Below are 23,505 nucleotides of genomic sequence, written 5' to 3'. Positions count from 1 at the left end.
CTGATATGCAACTAAACCAGCCAAAAGGTTAGCCACACATCTAATGTTGTAATACTTCACATTCCACACAGCAGTAAGGCATTTTGTTGCATAGAAAGAAATTTCTGGATCATCCCAGTTCAGTTTCCTCATCTGACGAAGTATCTAATATTATTAATAAATATGAATTTACTAATGTTTTTAATTTTATTCTTCATGAGAGTAAGATTAAAATTTTATCTGATCATTATCAATTATCTAATCATGATTACTTTAATTGTCCAAATAGTTAATAAATAATATGCACAGTTGATTCTGCAGTATATTTCTGCATTACTATAAATTTAAACAAATTTAAGCATGCTTACACAATAAAAAATACTCACAAAGTTGTTAAGTAAGCTACATTTTTTTTCAGAGTATGCTTTGTTTACTGAGCTGTTTCAAATTTGGTTTGTTGGTAATGGCCTTGTAGAAGTATGCTTTGTTGTGGCCTGGCTCAATTTGCTTTATTTCCACCACAGATAATTACATCACATAGGTTTAGATTATTTTATTATGGCTATACCAGCTTAATACTGCCTGCTTTCAATACAAGATGAATGTATGATACCAAAATGGCTTATGTGATTAGGACTTTTGTCTCCTTACATTTGAATGTTTGCAAAACCTACCATAAAAGATTACAGAAGCCAGTATGTCTTCCTGCTTCTGTACTTTTTTGTCTGAGAGACTCTTTGTATTTGCAGCTAGAGTCTCTCAAGCAAAATATGCTTGAGAGAATCTCTAGTTTGAAAGAAGCCTGTTTATTACTTTCATTACAATGAAAGTGCTAAACAAGCAAGGTCCACCCTCCAAACCTCAAAACATTAGGTGAACCTTATATACAGATTTAATTGAAAATTAGTTGGTCAAACATTTGATTTCGAGCAGAATATTAATGTAAATCCACTCTTTGCTTATACGCTATACAGCCATGAGTAACTGCCATGCAGCAGCAGCAGTATGTCAGAAGCCAGTATGGGTCATGGATCAGAACTTAGGCTTTCAATATGGAGCAATGGTTGGATGGAACATCAATAACCTTTCTGTGCAGGCACAAACGTGACTCATATGAATCTATGACAAACCACAGTGGCAGATGTTATTCAAAGTTGGAAGAATGTAGGTGATATCTCAAGGAAAGAAATGAAAGGTCTGGTAGCTTCACAGAACAATCTTGTTGAAAGAAAACAGGGTGCAAGGTTCATCACTACACAGTGTTTGTTCTGATAGACGTGCTTGGCTGTAGAAACTGCCTGGAGAATAATTCTTGCTTGAGTGGCCTCCTAACCATGAAGTTTGGTGGAGGCAGTCTGATGGGGTATTTACTGGGCTGTTTCATATATGCTTGGTTGGTGACAGTGCCCGAAACCATGAAGTCAATGTCCTAGTTGGATTTCTTGGACAAATATGCACCATTTCCATAAGCACTCTGGAAACGGACCCTCTTAGTAGCAGCATAACACTCCATATTGTACAGCGAGGTTCATGGGTAACGACATTAAAAAGCTGGGCTGGCTGGGTTAGATCCCAGATCTCCACCCTACTGAACAACAGTGGGACAGATTGAAGTTCTGAATTAGGCTGCAGCCAAAAAACAGCCATCTCCTAAACTGGAACTCCGGCAGTTTCTTTGAAAGAGAAATGGAGGCGAGATTCATCACCATACAGTACAGAGTTTAGTGATGATTCTGGCTGACACTTACTGGAAGTTGGTAGAAAGCATGCCCAAGAGGGTTGAGAGTGTCAAATAGGCTAAAGGTAGATTCACTAGGCAATTAGGGTGCCTCCGTAGCCAGGTGGGCAGGAGCAGCGGTGCGTAGCACATGCTTCTTAATTAGACAGGGGTTCGAGGCCATGAGCCACCAAATACGGAGGATGCGGAAAGGTCAGGGAATGACCACCGCATATCCCCGGAGCAATATGGCCTTAGTTGCTAATGCTCCTAAAAACCAAACAACAGCAATCACTAGGCATTAGGTTTTTCCATTAAAAGCCCTTTTTACAAATCCCTGTGTGTGTGTGTGTGTGTGTGTGTGTGTGTACGTACTTTCATGTAGCGTAACTGATGCTCAATATCTAATATTGCAGTCCATATTTAATCTCCAATTCTTCATCTTTTATGTGCATGCGTGAAGACAAATAATCTCTCTATTTAAGATTCCGGCTCACATACTCGGTTTTATTCCTATTCCTGTGATCAAGACATATGGTCAAAAAGCCCAGTCAACTTCAGGAAGGAAAATCATTTTTCAAAATTTTAAGTCAAATTTTTGAATTTTTAACTTGTTTTTGATTGATTTTATTACTGTAATCATTTTGCATAAATTTATATTCATTTTAATTTTGGGAGAATGTCATACAGAAGGTTCTATGTATCATATTGAAGTAAATTTCTCTTATTCTTTTACAAATATTAATTGATTAAAAAAAATTGTTAAAAAAACCAGATAAATAAAATACTTTTACAAGTGTACATGATATAATCTTTATACTTTAATAAAGCAATCTACCAATCTTATCCAGCAATAAAAAAAAAAAAAAAAAAAAAAAAAAGACGACCACATAAAGTTTTCTATAAAAAGATCTTGCATCCCTTTGACATACACATAATGATTATTTCTCTGAACAGGGCTCACTAGCTCTCACAACAGCTTAAGGGGATTCTGTCAATGACATGCAGAAATTTTTCCAATGGGGTACAATGAGATGATTATCATGTTGTATAAAGTAATGGTTGGGCCACATCTGGAAAACTGCAGAGGCAAGCAACAAGTTTAGGTGAAGGCACAAAAGGATTAAGGAAGCTAAATGCCATAGTACCTTTACCGTTTCTGTGATGAGACACACACAGGGAGACATAAATTTAAACCTGAAAAAAGATGACTGCAGAATGGACGTGTGGAAATTTGCTTCCAGTTAGAGAGTAACTGATCACTGGAATAAACTTTCACCTAGTGTTGTGGAAGCAGGTAGTGTCAATCAATTAAATGAAGGTTTGGACAAATTATTAGAAGCAATGGGCAAATGAAGTGGACAAAATTTTATATTTATTTATTTTATTTTAAATTTTTGGTTGATGCTGAACAAGCTTTGTTTCATTGCATAATTTTGTTGATAGTATTAATAATAAAAGAAGTCTTTGTTAACTGAAAAAAGAAGTTAGTAAATAACAATATACACATTTTAGCAAAGGTGGTGCAAGGGTTTTTCCAAATATCATTGAGGAATACTTACTGGTTCAGGGGGTGGGGGGAAGGGTAAAAGATACACATTTATCTGATGATATAGGCCAAAGTAATGCTTGTACAGGTTTCAAGAGTTATGTCTGTGACCACAAAGGCAGATAATAGCAAAGTATTGAAAGCAGCAATGTTTAAAATTAAAGAAGCTAATGCTTAAATAACTCCAACAGGTGTCAGGGTTGTAAACTATACCATAACTGTGTTTACAGTAATGTCAGGAGCAAATTCAAACTCCTGGTAAGGACCAGTAATACTAACATAACAAGGCTAACGAAACATGGTTTCACCCAGAAATAGGGGTAGATAAGATGTCTCTTAGCAAAAGCAGCCTGAGCATGAATAAAGCCTTGCAGATTCAAAAATTAAGCATGCTATTATAGAATTCTGTGCTGTGTGTGGTGAGCTATGATTCAAGAAATGAAAGACAACTGGTTTCTCAAAAGCATCCATCTCAAAGGTGTAAATGTGGCAAAAAACAATGCTTCAAGAGCAAAGTCATTGGACTTTAAGGAGGAATGTATGGAAAAACAGAATATCCAGTGTGCAGCAAATAACATCTGAATTCAACCAAGCCCAAAACTACCCTATTTCAGCCCATGCACAGGGTATTGAAGAAATTGGATATTGGCAGTCACCTGCCTATTTGGAAGCCACTTATGATGAGTTATTACGTAGCACAGAGCGAAACGGAAGGCAGATTAAATAAATGACAAGTTTAATATTAAATTGTAAAACACATATATTAAATACATACAGTACAAATAGTACCGTATGTACTGTACAAATGGTACTATTTGATTTGTACTGTGTGTATTTAATATATGTGTTTTCTAATTAAAATTAAACTTGTCATTTATTTATTCTGTCTTCCGTTTCTCTGTGTTATACTGGACTACCTTATTATTAAATCATAATAAATCCAGAGTGCACAAGCCTCTTTAACTATGTTGAAGCCACTTGTTTCAGAGAAATGTAAAAAAAATCTGCTTGCAGTTGTGCCAAGAATGTCGTGATGGAATGATGGAAGAAAGTCATCTGATCAGAATCTGAAAAAGTGATGGACCTTGCTTGCTTTGTTAAGATAATCAAAACATTTGGAGGTGGTATTCTGTATAGGGAATTTTTTTTATTGGAATGGACTGGGTCCACTGATACCAGTGGAAGGTCAAATGTCATCCAGGGAGTACCCAAATATTGAATCAGATTTACTGCACTCTGCAATGTTAAACTTTTATCCTGAAGGTGATGGCCACTTTACGGATAACACTACAACAGTGCATTGTGCCAGAATGGTTTGGAGAACATGACGCAGATTTCCACCATCTTCTCTGGCCCCTCAGATTCACCTGATCTCAATCCTATTGAGAATGTGTGGAATATGCTGGAGAGAGCTAAATGGCAATGAAGTCCTCTTCCCTCAACTTTGTTGCAGTTGTGTGATATTTTGCTGGAAGAATGGTTACATGTAAACCAAAATGCACTAAAACACCTTACAGAATTCATGCCGCACTCTTCACACTTGCTGTTACTTCGAAACAAAGGTGGCCAATTCAATATTGAATAAAGGTTCATATTTTTTTGGCCAGTGTATGTATATTAATAATTATTTTTTAAATACAATGATATGTACTCATACTTAACATATATGAAAGATACAAGGCATCAATAATGTACCTGGATTGGTGCAATAAAAAGAACACAAAGTGAAGGAGCTCTTTGATTGCAACTCGTCGTACCAAGGTTCTATGCGTTTTTCTCTGAATTTTCGTGTAAATCAACATGCAGCCTCAGTTCATGCTTCTTGTTCAGCAGCGTCAGAATTAAGCCTTTCATGCCGTTAACGAAAAACATACTTTTTTATTTAACGAGGCCAAAATACTTAGTGTCCAACATAATTATACCGGACTATTAATTGCAGAAACTGTCGAAATTAAATTACATGAGAATTCTGTTAATGTTCACCGGCCATTTCTAATCTCCGATTCGTGGGCATTTATGCGCAAGTGCGAAGACAAATAATCCCTATTTAAGTGTTATGCTCACCCCTATTGGGTAATTTTCATTCCTGTGATCACAGCATACGGTCAAAAAGCATTGTCAGCTTCAGGAATGAAAATCGTTTTTTTGCATTTTTTTGTTAAATTTATTTTAATTAATTTAATTTTTAATTGCGTTCATTTGTTTTTTAATTATTTTTAATGGTGTTCACAATTGAGTTTTAATTATTTTTTACTGTAATGTAAGATTTGCGATTTTTTCATTTTAATTGCTGGAGAGTATCATATGGAAATGTTCTACGTATTATACTGAGGTAAACTTCTCCTATTATTTTATAAATACTGATATTATATAGATATAGAATCGTAAACTCTTAAAATATTATGCCTGGTTGCATTTAGTTTTATTTAAATAATAAACATTACGAAAATTGGTCCCCGTTTTAAGTTGATTCGTTTTTTAAGTGGAATTTCTCGAACCAATTATCCAATTATCCTCAGATAACGAGGATCCCCTGTACAACCAGCTACTTCTCTCTCAAATTGTGGCCTCATGTGGGAAATGCACCTTCAATAGTCTTTGAAGCACATGTATATAGAACACTGCATTGATTCTCTCCCTTTTAGATACAAATTTCTTGTAACATCACACACAGTTTGCTGAAAAACACACTGGCATGGACACAACCTGGACTTCTGCAAACAAAACATTTTGGGTCTTGGTAATGATTTTAAAGTCCACTGCATGCTCTGATGCTTCGTCTCTGAGTTGTACTGAAACACCCAACATTCATCTTCTGGGAAAATATGGTTGAGGAAATTAGGATTGTCTGATAAGTCTGGATGAAGTCTTTATACGGTGACACTCTTCACTGCATCTGCTTATCCTTGAGGCCGTGCAGCACAAATTTTGCAGAGACCTGCCTTTTCCCTAAACCATCAAGCAGAATTTGACGAATTGTCTTCTTATTTATATCCAACTTATCAGCCATCATTCTAAAAATCAAATGATGATCTCTTGCCACAATTTCCCAAACTTTTGCAAGCCTATCCTCATTTTGAGGGGTTGATAGATGTCCACTTCTTGAGTCATTGTGAACATCCTCATGTCTACCTTTGAATCGCTTATACCGTTCAAATATACTAGTACTACTTAAAGTTTAATTGCCAGTTTTGCACATTTCATTAACAGTTCTGACATTAACAATTTTTAACATTTAATAAATAAATAAATTTTCTGTTTATACTCCAGGACGATCAAACAGTCAGAGGAGTTAACAAGATAGACAAAATACAAGAAACAGCACCGTATTCAGCAGTCACAGGCTTGAACCCCGGTCACTCAAGGCACGTGTACTTATGCACCCGCGCGCCTGACCACTAGGCTACGGCGTCCCTCATGTTTCTGTTGCAGATTTTCCCAGTTTAAGTCAAAATTTGATATTCATTCATTGCTCCATTCCAAAATCGTGACATGAAATGTTAATACTACTAACAAAACTGATCGTTACTTCAACCTGTCAGTCTATTAGGCAATCTCTGTACTACCATCTGTTGGAGGAAGCTGAAGAGAGGAATTTTTTAAACTACAATGTGCCACTTCCATTTATATTAAAATTCATCAAGCATAACCTCAACAGCACCGGTCTGGGAACTTTATTACCAATCCTCGTACGTTAAGATGTTCGTATTTATACTGTGGCACGACCACCAGTTCAGAGGAGTTTACAATAAATCATGAAAACAATTGTTAATATTTAGCAGTCATATTATATTCTTAATCATTGATTCCATTATCTTGTTCACCAGAGAAGTCAAACTCACTGGATCTGTAGTTACCTGTGTCCAAATTACTTCTTGACTGCAATGGAATCACTCTAGACTAGTAATGAGTTCAACTGTATGGTGCACATCTCTGATGCATTAGAACTGATATTAGCATAGGCATATGATGCAGAAAAGCATCAGCCAAAAAAAAAAAAAAAAACCCCTTTCCCATTTCACCCATCCATTTGCTCCAAAAGTTTGTTGTTATTTCTTGAATTTACTTTACGCTATCAACTTCCAGAATGAGAGGTGGAAGTTTGTTCCAGCAATCAACTACCTGCTGGCTAAACATTGACAATTTCTGCACATCTATTCGACAACAGTCTTTCCTCAATTTCAGTTTATGTCCCCTCAGGTTTGTGATCTGAGCAAGAGGAAGAATCCCATCAGCATTGAGTCTGCTGAATCCATTCAAGGCCTTATACACCTCAATCAGATCAGCTTGCAAGTGCCTAGTCTACAGATGCTGCAATTTGCAGAACTTAAGCCTTTCTTCATAAGAGCACCTCTTTGTTCCTCTCACCAGTTTTGTTGCCCTTCTCTGTACTCATTCTAGCAACCTACATCCTTCCTAAAATGAAGCTTCCAGACCTGTACGAAGTACTCAAAGTGTGGCCTGACCACTGCCTTATACAAGAGGATAATCATTTCCTTATCCCTGCTAGCAAAATTCCTGTATATCATTGACAAGACCCCATGATCTACTCTGGCAGCCTGTCTGCACCATTCAGAAAACTTTATATATCTGACTGCACGATTACCCCAGGTATCTTTCATACTCCACTATCCTGAGTGTAACACCACACAGTTGGTATGTTTCTCTGGGGTTACTGCTACCCATATGCAGTACTTTGCATTTGTCAATGTTAAACTTGTTGTCACTTCTCAGCCTATCTGCCCAACTTTTCCAGATCCTGTTGCAGTAGCATACTGTCATTAACAATCGTGCAAACCTTTGTAACATCATTTTATGTTAGTGAATGCACCCTCTCCAAGGAGCCATTCCTCTGTCAGATTCAATAGTTTTCTCATGAATCATCACATCACTAATCTTACAGTAGCCTCGTTCTCCTTCTCTATTTTGCTCTGGTTCAAATGTGCACAATTGTAAAAAGGGATGTAAAATATCTATTCAACTTATGTGCAGTTGAAATGTCTATGATTTCGCCATTTTGGACTTGGAGGGCCCTATAAGACCTATTATAATTTACCATCTTCTTTTGGCATTCACATATGAGGAGGGTGCCCTTTCCCAACTCAGCTCTTTTTGCTAGTGACTTCTCATGCTCAGCTTTTTCTAATCTTGCCCAATCTTTAGCTGTATCAGAGTTTCAACTTTCTTGGCATTTTTTTGTGATACTTTAGCATTGAAACAAATGTTTGCAGCTTCCAAGATAGTTTGTTTAAAAATTTCTCACAGGGCATTATACTAAATGACCTGAAAATGCAACAGCATATGATACAGCTTAAGAAGTTCCTTGGACCTGCTACAGTTCCTTGTCCCCCACCCCTGGAAAATTAAAATCCTCTATTTTTGCCTTTGGTCCCTGATATTTACTTGGACACTACCCATTTTAACACTGTTATATCTTTGATAACACTTAGATCTGCAGTGAGGAACAAACCAAGGGTATTTGGGACCCCTGTACCTTCTCTGATATGCTGAAATAAGTAACAGTAATCCAGATAGTTAAAAAAATGTATTTTCTGCAGATTATAACCTACAGAAATAGAAGCCTAACAAGAACAAGTTTCTTCTGGTTTATTTATATATATATATAATAAATAATTTAATTATTTATTTGTTTCTTTGCTATTTATTCTGCACTTTTTCCATATTGGCTCTATATTACTTATTGTATAGCATGCAATGTGTTGTTTGATATTGCATTTGTAGCCACATGTTTGCCATAAACTCTCTGTTTCTTTCTTTACTGCTTTATTTTTATTCTTCTTCATAATATTTTCAGTTTTCATATATATATATATAAATGCAAAGCACAGATTTAAAATGTGCAATTTCAATCATGAAGCAATGGTAGTAATTTTAGCCAAGGAAAATATGTATAGAATATATATTTTCCTGTGCTAAAGGATGAGCTTTTAAGTAAATTGCATGCTTTTGTATACTGTAATATAATGGCCCGGCAAGGAGGATCACTGTACAGAAGATACTCTTGGATTGTCTGCTTTATCAAACACAAAGATATCAAACTACCTTTCAACACAGTCCCCAGTTATAGTACAACATTTAAAGTTTGGAAATATTTAAATATTTCAAATTTAAATATTTCACTAGTACCACACAGTACAAATGTAAAAGGCAAAAAAAAAAAAAAAAAAAACCATAACTAACAACAACACAGGAAGAGGGAGAAACTCCCATTAAGCACATATTCCTATTAACAAGAGACAAGGACATAAATGAAATTGGTTACTCACAAAACATTCCAAACAACTTTCTATATTATGTAAAAATATCAATGTTGTTTTGTAAAGATATGTACTCACATCTTATAGATGTTAGCTGCTTCTCTCTCTCTTCCCCCACCTCTCCATCTAGCATTTAGCTGTCTGATTCAGTTTTCGATAACTATATGAATGTCCTCAAACCTATGAGGGTTGCAGTATATATGCATATATTATCTATTTTAGTTTGTATTGACCCTATTTTAAAAACAAACTAGATTATGTGAGCATGGACAAAGGTTTCCCCAGTAGTTATCTTTGTTAGATTACCAGCTTAGAACGAACAACTGTTGGTGAGATGGAGGGGAGAGGAATTCTTAATTCTTAAATTTTATATATAATATAAACTAAAATTCAGGACAATAAATGGTTGATTTACCCCGATGTTTGATTTAAACCATACATCAAAATAAGCACATATTTTATTTCTTTATCAATGAAAATAAAATATAATTATTACCTTTTCAGTATTATTCTTGGTGAGATCTTTATACAAAAGTCTTCTAATATATTCATGCATTGGTGGACGTTCCACTTTAACTGCCTACAATATAAATTTTATGTGACTAGAGATGAAAAAAGAACAAAAAAAAAAAAAAAAACACTTATCTGGCTTGAATGAGTTATTTTATAATTAATTCAAGCCAGAAAAGCAAAGCTTCACTGGCTTGAATTAGTTGAGGCTGTCTGATCATCAACTAGTAAATTATGAAGATTCTGCTAGTTTTCTGAAATATTTGACATATGTGACATATTTGATATCTGAATTTATAGTTTTCAATAATACATAATGCTTTCAGCTAGAGATGATTTGTGGAAGAAACTATCATATGGTATTTAAAGTTGGTAGTTTGAATAAATTATGAAAGAATTAGCCATATTATCAGCATTTTTCTTTCTTTATTTTTTTCATTTGCCACTATTACTATGACATAACATAAAAGATTAATCACATATTAACAGCAATGACAAAAATTTCAAATTCTTAGTTAAGGTGAATACACGTGTTGTTATTTGGTTTTTAGGAGCATTAGCAACCAAGGCCATATTGCTCTGGGGATATGTGGCAGTCATTCCTTGACCTTTCTACATCATCCATATATTGGTGGTCACGGGCCCGAACTCCGGTCTAATCAAGAAGTGTGTGCTACGCACTGCTGTTCCTGCCCACCTGGATACACGTGTTACAGAGATGTACAGAGTATCAAATTAAAAAATTATTTTTGCTAACTAGAGGACATTTAATATACTTTTTATCAGATGACAATTCTTATATGGAGCATTTAAGCATATTTAAGCATTTTTTAAATCCCCTCCCCACCCCTTTGATAAACTACATTCAAATTTGCTTGCATACTTTAAAATCTAATCACTTTTTTATAGTTCTGATATCTTTCAAAAATTTTTTAAATTTTAGCAATGACTTCATGCTACAAATGTATACACATTATTAAAATAAACATAACTTGTTATAGGAGTGACAGTTTGGTACCTGCATTTTTGTTTATATTGTTAAGTTTGATTATAGGTACAATTTTTACTACAAGCTGATTTAACAAATAGCAGTGCAAATGTTGCTTAGTTTAATTGGGAGATAACAGAAAAAAAGGACTTGCAATTTTCAGACTTTAATTGAATTACTGAAAATGCTCTTACAGGAATATAGAAAGTAGTTCTCTCTCTTTTTTTTTTTTTTTTAATTGGATTGCCAGGTTATGACAGTAGTACTTTTTATATTCTATGAGTATTTCCTATATATTCTGTTTCAAATTCATATAAGTTTTCTAGTGGCATATCTAATAATTTAAAATCAACCCTTCTGCAATAAAAGTTTTTTATTTCTATTGCAGAAGGGTTGATTTTCCATCATATTCCATAAGTGAATTCGATACTGATCACCTTTACAAGACTGAGCATAAAATAGCATAATGCTGCCAGCTGTTTAGTTAATATCCCCAAATATTTGTATTTTGTCTGAACTTACAAAGAATCATTAAAAAGACCTATGGGTAACCATGGCTGTTGTATTGTATTGTATTGGTGTTTAAGGGCACAAGGGCAGCTAAGGCCAAAATGTGCCAGGTCCATGGCTGTTGTATCACAAGCACATATGTAGTAGTGAAATAAATATGAGGTGTGGTAATAAATTTTCCAGATGATTGGTGCAATATAAAAAGAGTTAGCTTTGCTAATTCTTTTCAGAAACCTTTAGAATGGCATCCAAAGAAATGATGTTCAATTTGGTGGTTAAGTTTTTCTTTATGTGTTCAACATAGATTGCTGACAAACTGAATAAGTATTTTGCATCTACATTCACACGAGGAATTCTTTAGGGTAACTGAATGCCAGAGTTATCAAACTAACAGGGAGCTAAATTATTTTTGAGAGGAAAGTGGAAGAGAAATTGTTGGGATCTATCCAATTATATTAAGGGAGGCAGCAAGGGAGGTAAGCAATCCCTAGCTATAATTACGATAGCATCTTTGGATTCAGGGATACATGCACATGATGTGTGCATGTATCTCCAATACACAAAGGATGGTGACACAAGTAATTACAAACTTATTAGCTTAACTTCTGCTGCTCCAGGGAAAATAATGGAGTCACTGGTTAAAGAAGTAATGCAGCACCATCTAGACAGGAATGTAATTATACTGCCCTCACAGAATGGATTTGTTAAGGGGTGGTCTTGTTCAATCAATCTGATTGGATACTGTGATGTAATGACTGAGGAACTGGATGCAAAAAATAACTCTGATATCATTCAGGATTAGATTTTATTGAATACTCGATGCAGTCACAAAGTTACTGCTATGGATAAAAGGATGGTTGAGAGGGAAAGAAAGAGAGTGGTTATCAATGGACACTGCTCTTTAAGGACTAATGTTATTAGTGGAGTCCCCAGGGTTCGGTTCTGGGTCCACTGGCATATCTGGCTTATTGTTCAACTTTGCAGATGTTACAAAGATAGGCTAATATGTCAGTAATGATGGTAAGCTACTGCAACAGGATCTAGAAAAGTTAGGCAGATCGGATGAGAAGTGGCAACTGAAGTTTAACATTGACAAATTGGGATTGGTAACAAGATGCTTCTTCCCGGAAGCGACTGTAAAATGCCCACATTTTACTTATTAATTTGTAGACATTCCCCATACTGTGCCCCTTCTGCTAAAGGTGTTTTGGTCATTCCAGCGGAAAACATAACTACTAAACTAACATGACAAACTAAGTGCTATCAGCTCCTCGATAATAATAAGATTCCTAAATTAGGCAGTGTTGAACCCTTGCCCCGAACGTATAGATTTCATCCTCATACAGTAACAAATTCTCCTTCTCACTATTGTCTTAAATCGAGATAACAGTCGCTTTCGAAAAAGTTAAGTTCGGGAGTCCAAAAATATGAGCTCCGCTCGCTCTTGGAGAAAATACTTTGTGCTGTTTGTTGCTAATCGTTGCAGGTTACCCCCCCCCCTTTCTTCAAACACCAGATTGATAGAAATTCAGGTGATAAGGGCGATATAGTCAACGGAGCAGGGCAGAGAAGGGAGAGAATATAGTAAATTTCGGGACGGTACGGAGTCAGAAGAATACAGTAAGTTTTAGGAATGGCACTAAAAGTTACAGGTGACAGTGAGAGAAGCAGGGTGACCGTTAGAGGCGAGACAACAGCATATAGAGGTAGCAGAGCCCGAAAGAAGCAGAAAAACAAAGAAGTTCTTCGCCGGTTTCCCACCCCATAGGACAGTTCGTCCCTTTGTTGGTAAGTCATAATGACTTCCTTCTGTTATATATAAACATTACTCCTCAATAACATGATTATTATGTTAGTATTGGTAAGTTACAGAATATCTCAATGCTGCTATCTTAAATAGCACAACACTTAGTATTGGCATCTATTACAATTCACTATTAATAATATGATGTATAATAAGTTAAAGCATATCTTATGCGTGCTATCTTAAATAGCATGACCTTTAGTATTTTCACCCATTATGATTCTCTGATAGCAAATGTAACCAGTTTGTCACATGCCAGTACGTGCTAGAGATGACCCATCCACACGAAGAATACATACACCAAGAGCCCATCAATTACCATTTTATCAATAATGTTAAAACTCTAAATAATCGGTTTGAATTGTTGTAGTTAGATGATGTATTATTTGCCTGTTGCTGCCATGTACAATTTCTTTAGTATGATTCAGCATTAAACTATGTTTTGTTTAAACATCTCTGCCTCAGACCCGTTCTTCTTTCACATGATGATCAGAACGTAGACGCAAGAATAAAAGAACTGGCACTGCGGCACTCAAGATCTGACTATAATTGAAAGGGCTTGTAGTGAAAAACACAACGCTGGTCGGTTGCCATGGGTTCTATTCCCTACGACAGCTGAATAGATCTTTTAGGGCTCGAGACCATTGTCCTACTATAAAAAGCCACTAGGCAGTCATGTGAGTATACTGGTGTTACGCTCGGGAACAAGTACACAAGGAAGGAAACCAGTCCCGCAACACAGCTAGTATCATCCAAAGAAGCCCGAACCTGAATGAAGAACAAAATACCAGTATAACACTGGTGCCATGACCAAGATACGAACCTGGGTTATTGCGGGATGAAAAACCGTCTACACTGAAGAACAAGTCGCAAAAGGAACCGAGCATAGAAAAAGAATCTAAGGGATTACTAGTAGAAAATAAGATTGTTGATCTCGTGCATAGAGAGAATAAGTAGGAGGCAGTACTCCTTTACAACAACACAGGACATCCACACTAAGTAGTGAATTATAGCTACTCTACTCTTATGATAAAATTTAAATAAATAAAGTACTACATGTTATAACACATTCTTGTTTTGAATAAGTCGATTACTAACGTCATAATTCTGTTTCAGCAACGAAAAGGTAAGTCACACCTTTTTGGAAGACATACCCACTTTTTTACCCAAATATTAAAAGGATCACCCTAATCCTATCCAGTTAATAGTAAATTAAAAATGAAGGATCAGAGTCCACAGACAACAGAAATATCACCCCCCCAACACAACAGCCACAACCCACCCACGAACCAGACAGACTGCATTTAGCAAATATCGCGGGTTACCTAGGTCTTGTACCAATCTTTTTTCGAAATTTTGGAAAGTGTTGGAGAATTAGCACTCTGGGGAGACAGGGAATTAACCGTGGTCTCGAAATCAAAATTTCGTTCTTTGGCGGCAGACTTTCTAGCCCAATCCCTGGAATTATGTGAGGAAAAGAATTACAACACATTTAAGAATGCCTTTTTTGGCTCAGTTTGAGAGAAGGGAACCAATTATTACCTCCCTTCACCAGTTCACTACCGTTGTCCATGAATCTTCAGAATCAATTGCCAGTTACAGCGCGTGAGTTAGGAACTTAGCCCATTTAGCATTCAAAATCCAGGGATAGATGCAGGAAGTATTGAATATCCTGGACCAAGTGATGCTGGCCCAATTCCTTAGGGGTATCTCGGCAAAAATTAGAAAGATGGAGCGTGCTCTTACACAATTCTCTAAATTTTTCACAGGCAGTCGAGATTTCAAAGAGGGAAGAAATTAATGACTGGCTTACTCAACCAAAAACCGTTTCACTGCATGTTATCAATAGTCAGGTAAGGGATGAGGAAGAATGGGATCGACAGGAAAATAATTTAAACACATTTTTGAACCCATTCAAGAGCAAATACGGGATCTACAACAGTCGTTAAGTACGTTATCAGTAAACCATGCAACAATTTAGAGATACAGGCATCTGATTTGAGTCAGAAGGTGCAATCCCAAAACTAGGATAATTTTCCCCCTCTCCGCAATCATGCAGCACTAGGCGTTACATATCCCCAGTCAGACGGCACATTAGATCCGCTCCCCGATCATAACGTGACCTTCACTTCAGACCAGAGGCCACTGACCGCCCAGAAAGATGCTTAGTTGTGCTGCACTACAACAGGCAGCCAGAAATCTAGTAAACAACCGAGAACGAAGGGAAAGACGCTTTTGCAGTGGCCGATCGAGCCACTATCAACCCACTCAGCTTCCCCCCAGTCGCCCGTACACGAATCACAGAGCGGATGGGTACACTGCATTACCAAAAATTGAGGCGTCCTGTGTTAACAACCAGAATTATAATTTTAATGAAAATCAGGATCGAGTCGCGGATGGAATGTATTATGGTGATCATAACATGGGTAATACGAACTCTTAATCTAGGTTAAGGAGAGGAATATATAGGAATGAGCCCATTCAGGGGCAAACTCAGCCAAAAACAATTCAGGGCAGGCAAAGTAATTGTACCAATGCTGGAAGCTACAGGCGAGATAGAGATAGAAATTTATGACTGAAGAGGGGTTCTAAATACAGTAGAAAGAATTCTCAATGTAATAAAACCCTTTTACCTCATTCAAACCCTAGCGAAGTCAGTAGGCCAGAAGTCAGGAACATTAGAACACAACATGGCGTTTACATCTTGGAGGATAACACTAAATTACTGTGGTATTGGGATCTGTACAAAACATCGAAGCCAGATTTCTTTTAGACACTGGGGTCTAAAACGCTATAGGTAATGGAAAAGACAATAGGGAAGCTTTTCCTGTGACCAAAGAGGACTTTGAGCTTGATCACCTGACTGTTGATCAAAGACACCAATTATCAGACCTATTACATAAATACTAGGATGTGTTCGCCAAATCACCAGCACAGCTAGGCAGCTCAAAAGTTGTCCAACACAGAATTAAATTGACTGACAATGTCCCCGTTAGACAAAATGCCTACAGAACTCCCTTTTTCTTAAAGAATGAGATTTGGAACCAGGTCCAAGACCTCCTTGAGTCAGACATCATTGAGCCCAGTTGTTCCCCGTATGCCGCGCCTATTGTTCTAGTGAAGAAAAAAGATGGAGCATATCGTCTGTATTTACTTCCAGAAACTTAACGTGAAAACGGTGCGCACTACTTCAGCTCTTTGGACCTGCAAACCGGATTCCACCAGATTGAAGTGCATCCTGCGTCCCGTCACAAAACGGCTTTTACTACAGGGGAATCGCTATTCCAATATAAAAGAATGCCATTTGGATTAAAAAATGCATCCTACTCGTTTGTGAGGGCCATGTCGCTGGTACTACAAGATTTGAAGAAGGATTCGATATTTGCATACCTAGACGACATTGTCATCACATCAAGTGATTGGTCCTCACACCTCAAGAGACTTGAGGTCTTCCAACTCCTGAGAAAGTACGATCTGAAGCTGAAGCCCAAGAAGTGTGAGTTCCTGAAACAGAAATTAAAATACTTAGGCCACCTCATTAGCCAGAACGGTGTTCGCCCAGACCCAAACAATGTGGCTGCCGTCCAAGAGTGTCGACCCACAAGAACTGTGAAACAAGTGCGATCATTTCTTGGGATGGCGGGATTTTACAGGTTTATCCCAGAGTTCGTGGAGATAGCCTGACCATTAACACAACTTACAAAGAAGAACACCCCTTCACTTGGAACAGTTCCACCCAAGAAGCCTTTGACAAGCTGAAGGTTGCTTTGACAACACAATCCCTACTAATTTACCCAGATTTCACTAAATTGTTCTTTGTTTCGTCAGACAGATCAAATTATGCGGTTTCGGCCGTGCTGGAGCAACAAGTGGATGAAAATCAAAGACAACCAATCGCTTATGCCTCCAGGCTACTAAAGAAAGCAGAGACTATGTATATAGTATATAGGACTATGTATAGTACCACAGAAAAAGAAGCTTTGGCAATAGTCTTTGCAGTATCACAATTCAGACCATTCTTAATCTCCTCCAGTTTCACACCGATAACAGACCATCAACCATTGAGCTACCTTCTTCATCTAAAAAACCCATCACCCCGATTAGCACGTTGGAGTATGTTACTACAAGAATGCAACTACAAAATCATATACAGACCAGGTCGAGTTCACTCAAACGCAGATTTTCCTCTCCAGACCAGTGCTGGAGGAAGAGGAAAAACGGAAACGGTCAAAGGGACTGGGGACCACTGAATTAGTTGCTCCCATATCAGCCGACACCATTAGCAGTCCACCAGAGATGCCACCAGTGCAAACCCGATCCGTAATCAAAACCCACCAAAGAGAAGACCCATACCCGAAAGGGTTAATTGAGCAGCTAGAGGGAAAACCTCAGGCGTCGACAAAGCTTACAGACACATTTTATCTGAGTGAGGATGGGATATTATGCCACTTTTCCTTACCTCATCCTGGAGCCACACGTCCTGAACCCATGGAGTAGCCTGTAGTACCCGCCGGCTTGAAATCAGAAGTAATGAAGTCATGTTGTGACAACGTTCTTAGTGGGGAACACATGGCACTCCAAAAGACGGAGAAAGTTATAAAAAATTTCTTTTGGTCAGGAATGTATGGCAATGTTAAAAACAATGTTGAGTCCTGTCTATCCTGTATGGAACACAGAGGATACAACCCCCAAAAGCTAAAGCATCCCTGATGAGAGTTCCTGTTGAGAACTCACCTTGGGTAAGAGTATCCCTGGACATTTTAGGACCTTCTCCAATGACTTTGAGAGGACATAAATATCTACTGATAGCAGTGGATAATTTTACCTGTTACGCTGAAGTGATTCCACTCCAGACTCAAAAGGCTGATGAAGTAGCCACAGCTTTCATCAACAATGTGATCACAAGAGATGGAATTCCTAAATATATCCTAACAGATCAGGGTACTAACTTCACGTCTTCGCTGTTACGACAGGTGTGTGAGAGACTAGATATCCATCAGCTCCACACATCTTTTTTTCACCACCAGTGCAATGTTAAGGTTGAATGTTTGAACAGCACTTTAGCAAATATTTTGTCACATGTAGTGAACGATGCTCAATCTGATTGGGATGTCATGGTTCCACTGGCAGTTGCCGTGTATCATGCCACAACTCACAGTTCCACACAGGAACCACCCAACTTTTTAATATATGGCAGTGATTTGGTGTTGCCTTATGGCATTCCAAAGAGAGACATTCATATGCGTCTTTGGAAAATTATTTAGAACAGATGTGTGCACGTCTTCGCAGAACCTATGAGATCGTTTCCCAACATTTGGAAGATGCAGTGCAGAAGCAAGAAGATCGCAAAGCGTCAGTTGCAGTAGACAAGAATATCCGCGTAGGAAGCCTCGTTTCTTTTTACTCTCAAGATAAAAGTAGGTACTACAAAGAAATTGGCTCGTTTGAGCACAGGTCTTTATCGCGTAATCAGTCAGACTTCTTTGGTTAATTATGAAATAGAGAACCTGTATAACCCAAAAGATAAACAAATTGTGCATGTGGATAGACTGACGAAGGTAGTTGATAGGAAAGTGTTTCCCGAACTGAGAATAGAGGAGTCAGAGGAATCAGAAGGCAGTGAACCACCAGACCAAACAAGCACCGCATCAGTGCCCAAAGAGACATGGACCTCTGATGAGCCCATAGTGGAGGAGTGTCATTTGATCCCATCAAGAGACCCCTGCGACACATCCAACTGGAACTGTAAGACTGCCCGTGTCAATTCCGTGGTCGTCCCTCCCACCAAGAAATCAGGAGGGCCAATCAAGAACAGATCAGTCAGTAAGACCAGAAAGAGCTGTGCAAGTACCTACCCAGACCCACAGGTACAATCTGCGCAGCCGTGACCATCGGACTCTGACCCTGCAAGAGGCAACTGCGACACCCGAGTCGCAGTGTGCGAGGTCACTGCCAGAGTCAGCTCCGGTGGTAAGAGCAGAAACAGTGGACAATATTCCCGGCAGTATGGCTGAGGAAGAAAGAGTCATCACCCCAGATCAGAGCAAGCAAACCCAAGGAAACACAAGCCAAGGCGAGCCACCAGATGGGATGGAAAGAGCGATTCAATGGATGTTGGGTCGGTCACTTGCTGAAAGATACCTCCGACCAAGCGATGGCAGTGGTTTTGATTCGGCAGGAATTCTGAGAGATGCATGGAGGGATTTAAAAAAAACAAAACTCTTGTGTTATTTTAAGAAAGAAAAAGTTTCAAGTAAAGGACCTGATTAGTCTCTTATACCAACAAAGATACCGCCATTAACACTAAGAAAGTTGATGTCATTTATGTAACGTGCTGTGTTACGTTCTCCAGTTAGTTGTTTTCTTGGAAACCCCATTCAGTATGTTCTAAATTCACTGAAGATTACTAAACCAATCAAATGTTTTGTTTTGAAAAGGAGTGAAAGAGGATTGAGAAAGTGATATTTGTGACAGAGAGTGAAAGAGGGAAGAATGAATGAAAGGTGTAAATGGCACCAGATACCCCTCACCCGTGATTCGAAAGTAAAAGGAGGAAAAAATGTGTAAGTGGAGCAAATCTTTCGTCTGGAAGGAGGAATGGAAAGAAAGCATGAGTAAATAAAATTATTTCTAACCTCACTAGTTTTGTTTATCCTCCCTCCCTGCTCGTAAAAAAAAAAAAGAGTAAATTATTTGGTTTTTAGGAGCATTAGCAACTAAGGCCATATTGCTCTGGGATATGCGGTGGTCATTTCCTGACCTTTCCGCATCTTCCATATTTAGTGGTGACGGGCTCAAACCCCTGGTCTAATCAAGAAGCGTGTGCTACGTACTGCTGCTCCTTCCCACCTGGCTACGGAGGCACCCTCCCTGCTCGTAGTCACGATGGTGATGTTTCACAAGCCTGTGCTAGGCCTTGTTGCTAGAATGCTGACCTTCTTCCTAGCACCTTTATGTTGGATACAGAGAGCATTCCCCACAGAAGCGGAGACCCTGGCACCTAGTCAACCCATTAGTCCCTGTCAGGAGTCCTCCAGGAATGAGCTGGTTTCAACCCCGCAGCAGCTTTTCCAGCGAGGGCAGAAACAGAAAGAAGTAAGGCAGACTCAACTCATGAGGAGAAATCTCAAAGCAGCCCCAGAAATGCGTTTTCCATGCCACTATGTGAACCATGGCACGAGAAGTTTCCTAAATTGGAAAGGCGAGGTGCAGGTTTCTAAACGTCAACTTGGGACAGTGGAACACCCTTTCCACCTGACCTGGAGCACACCTGCCCTTCCCCGGTCACCAACGACACACTTCCTCCTTTCTCGAGGTGGATCGTCATCAATTTCCTCTTCACCAGGAATCAAGAAAGTGTGCTCAAGGCAGAGGAAATTGCCCTAGTGAGTTGGGACCATCAATGTATTGCATCAACCCCAAAGGCAGAAGCTTTTGCATCTCGGATCATGGTTAAGCCTTCTTACGAAGCCATAAAAAAAAAAGGTAAAGTGCAGCCATTATCAACCCACTGCAGGATGGAAGCCTCCTCAACAATTCATGCTGAGGGAAATGGACCATAATCTGCCACGCTGGTCCAGTGCGGGTTGGCAGATCGACCGTATTCAGTGGTCAGGGGCTTGAACCCCGGTCTACTCAGAGAGCGTGTGCTATTGCACTCTCGCTCCTGACCACTCGGCTACGGAGCCATACCAAACAATAACTATAGGAGAAAGAAAGGCACGAAGCCTGGAAGAAGCCCTTCCCTTCCGGACCGTAGTGGATGCTAAAGTCTTCTCCTGTCCCGATCCAGAATTCCTGCCTGATGCAAGAGACAATCCCTTTCATTGCCCTGGAACCACCTGGCGGACCACTGTGCAGTCTGCACAGCGAACCTTTGCACCCACTGGCTGGAATTCATTGGTCTAGTAAAGGCGAGAAAAGCTCTTCCTCAGAACTGAATCGTGGAAATGGTTTGCCACCAGGCCATGAGTTAACACCCAAGGAGGACAAGGCCAAATGTAGGGAGAAAGACATGAAGCATGGAAACAGAAGAGATTACGATTCCTATAGTGTCTACACGAGCTGAGTGAGTGAAAAACCTATTTCAATTTAGTTGTAAAGCTTGTGATCGTTTATGGTTTCAATTAGATTTGAAAATTTTCAACTTCATATGAATTACTTCAAAATGAATTTCATTTACAAGAAGTGAGTACTTTCATGACATGTAATACACATACTTCATTAAAAGAGGGAAGGATACCAACTGTGGCCACGTCAAATGGATTTATATATCCTACTCATTTGCCTCCACTGAACGTTGTAACTGAGCGTTTGATACCACCATGATTACCCTTTATGCAAATTCTTCATTTACAATATGGGATCATTGGACAAGTAATAAATGTACCAGTTAACATAAATACGATGGTTAATCAATTACCTAGAGATTAGATGATGTTTATGCCATTAATGTACATATAAAATGATGACTCATACATAAATCATCATAACTACAAGGATATGTGCAGAAGAAAATAGTGAAAATATGGTTACGGTATTAATAAATTCACCTTTGTATAAATTCTATGGCATAAAAGTGAGTGACGATTTCTTGGGGACAAATGATGATAATGAATAGAAACATTCAGATGAAATTGTGGAACCTGTCAACAATGATGATGAAATATTGATAATTCAATAACAAACATTATTATGGTCCGAAGATAAATATTTATGTATAGCACCGTGTCAGAAATCATCTCCAAGTTTCATATTTGATATACATGCAGAACTTTCTTTTCCAGCTATATATTTGGGACATGCACAAAAATTTAAAAATGGATTGAAAATTACTCCCTTTATGATGCCATCGAGTGAAATTCATAGATCTGATAGCTGTGCGGTAACTCCAACATTTGCTATATATGGCAATGAAAATTATGTGAATGCGTACCACAGAAAATTTGCAAATTGCATTTAAATCAGTAGGAATAACACCTAACATTACTCATTCTATATTGGAATCGAACGAAACTATAAACAAGTCATTAGAGTCTAATTTGGCATTTCTAAAATCAATTCCCAATTCAGCATATTTTTGGAGTAAACGAGATGTGTTTGCCATGATTCGTCAATTAGGAACACCTATAACGTTCTTGATGTTCAGTGTGTGTGAACCAACATGGCCTGTATTACTATGTATGTTATACAAATGAGAAATTACAACTGATGAAGTTATGGATCCACCTTACATGGAAAGAGCTACATTAATAAATGAAGGCCCCGCAACGTGTGCCATATACTTTAATAAAACTGTTGAGAGTACACTCAAAATTTTAAACTCAAAAACCTATAGTCCTTTTGGGAAATATTATATTGTGAATTTCTTTAAATGCATTGAATTTCAACTTAAAATCCACAATTATCATGGATGAACAATGCACAGACTGCACCAATAGAAGAAAAAGGTGGGATGGATGTTGTTATTTGGATTTTAGGAGCATTAGCAACTAAGGCCATATTGCTCCAGGGATATGCGGTGTTCATTCCATGACCTTTCCGCATCCTCCATATTTTGGTGGTCACGGGCTCGAACTCTGGTCTAATCAAGAAGCGTGTGCTACGTACTGCTGCTCCTGCCCACCTGGCTATGGAGGCACCAAAGGTGGGAGGTAGAAGCATTCCAAATGATAGATGCATTATGTTCTATAGAGAAAACTTCACATTATTCAAATTTACAGCAACATAAACATACTTTTATCTGTTATAAAAATAATAATGCAAACCAACGCGAACGTTGATTTGAAGTACCTTTTTGATACCAATGTATCAACATATCAATATATTGGTATCAAAAAGGTGCTTTTTGAAGATCAGCTTATCGCAAAAAATATCATAAAATGCACGACTCATTAGAATTGGATAATCATGTTAATTTCGAAGAATTGCTTAGATAAAATCAATGCCAATCAGAAGAAGAAGAATATCTAAATATTTTGAAGGCTGGTATCAAACGACCACGTGCATTTCTTAAACGCAAGATAGAAGAGAAATTTATGAATAATTACAATCCTTGGATTTTAGGAGTGCTCAAGTCTAATTTGGATTACAATTTATCATAGAAGAATATTCATGTGCAGCATATGTAGTTGAATATGTGAATAAAACTAAAAGAGCAACAAGCAACCT

General features: G+C 38.1%; 1 protein-coding gene across 5 annotated transcripts in view; it reads right to left on the bottom strand.

Moving 5' to 3' along the window:
* Positions 1 to 23,505, bottom strand: part of Upf2 (UPF2 regulator of nonsense mediated mRNA decay) — a 695,457-nt gene that overhangs the window by 245,669 nt on the left and 426,283 nt on the right. For all 5 annotated transcript variants that reach the window (XR_016547840.1, XR_016547841.1, XM_090387842.1 and 2 more), the window contains exons 27-28: positions 10,020 to 10,103; positions 1 to 144 (exon numbers count right to left, since the gene is read on the bottom strand). Coding sequence is in view for 3 of the 5 variants with exons in the window: in XM_090387842.1 (XP_090243968.1) it covers positions 1 to 144; positions 10,020 to 10,103 (228 nt within the window). In the remaining 2 variants the exon portion in view is untranslated. The remainder of the gene's footprint in view (positions 145 to 10,019; positions 10,104 to 23,505) is intronic.

Source organism: Mastigoproctus giganteus, chromosome 13, assembly GCF_048544385.1.
Source record: "Mastigoproctus giganteus isolate SK-2022 chromosome 13, ASM4854438v1, whole genome shotgun sequence".
NCBI lineage: Eukaryota > Metazoa > Arthropoda > Arachnida > Uropygi > Thelyphonidae > Mastigoproctus > Mastigoproctus giganteus.
This window is presented reverse-complemented; position numbering and strand designations above follow the sequence as displayed.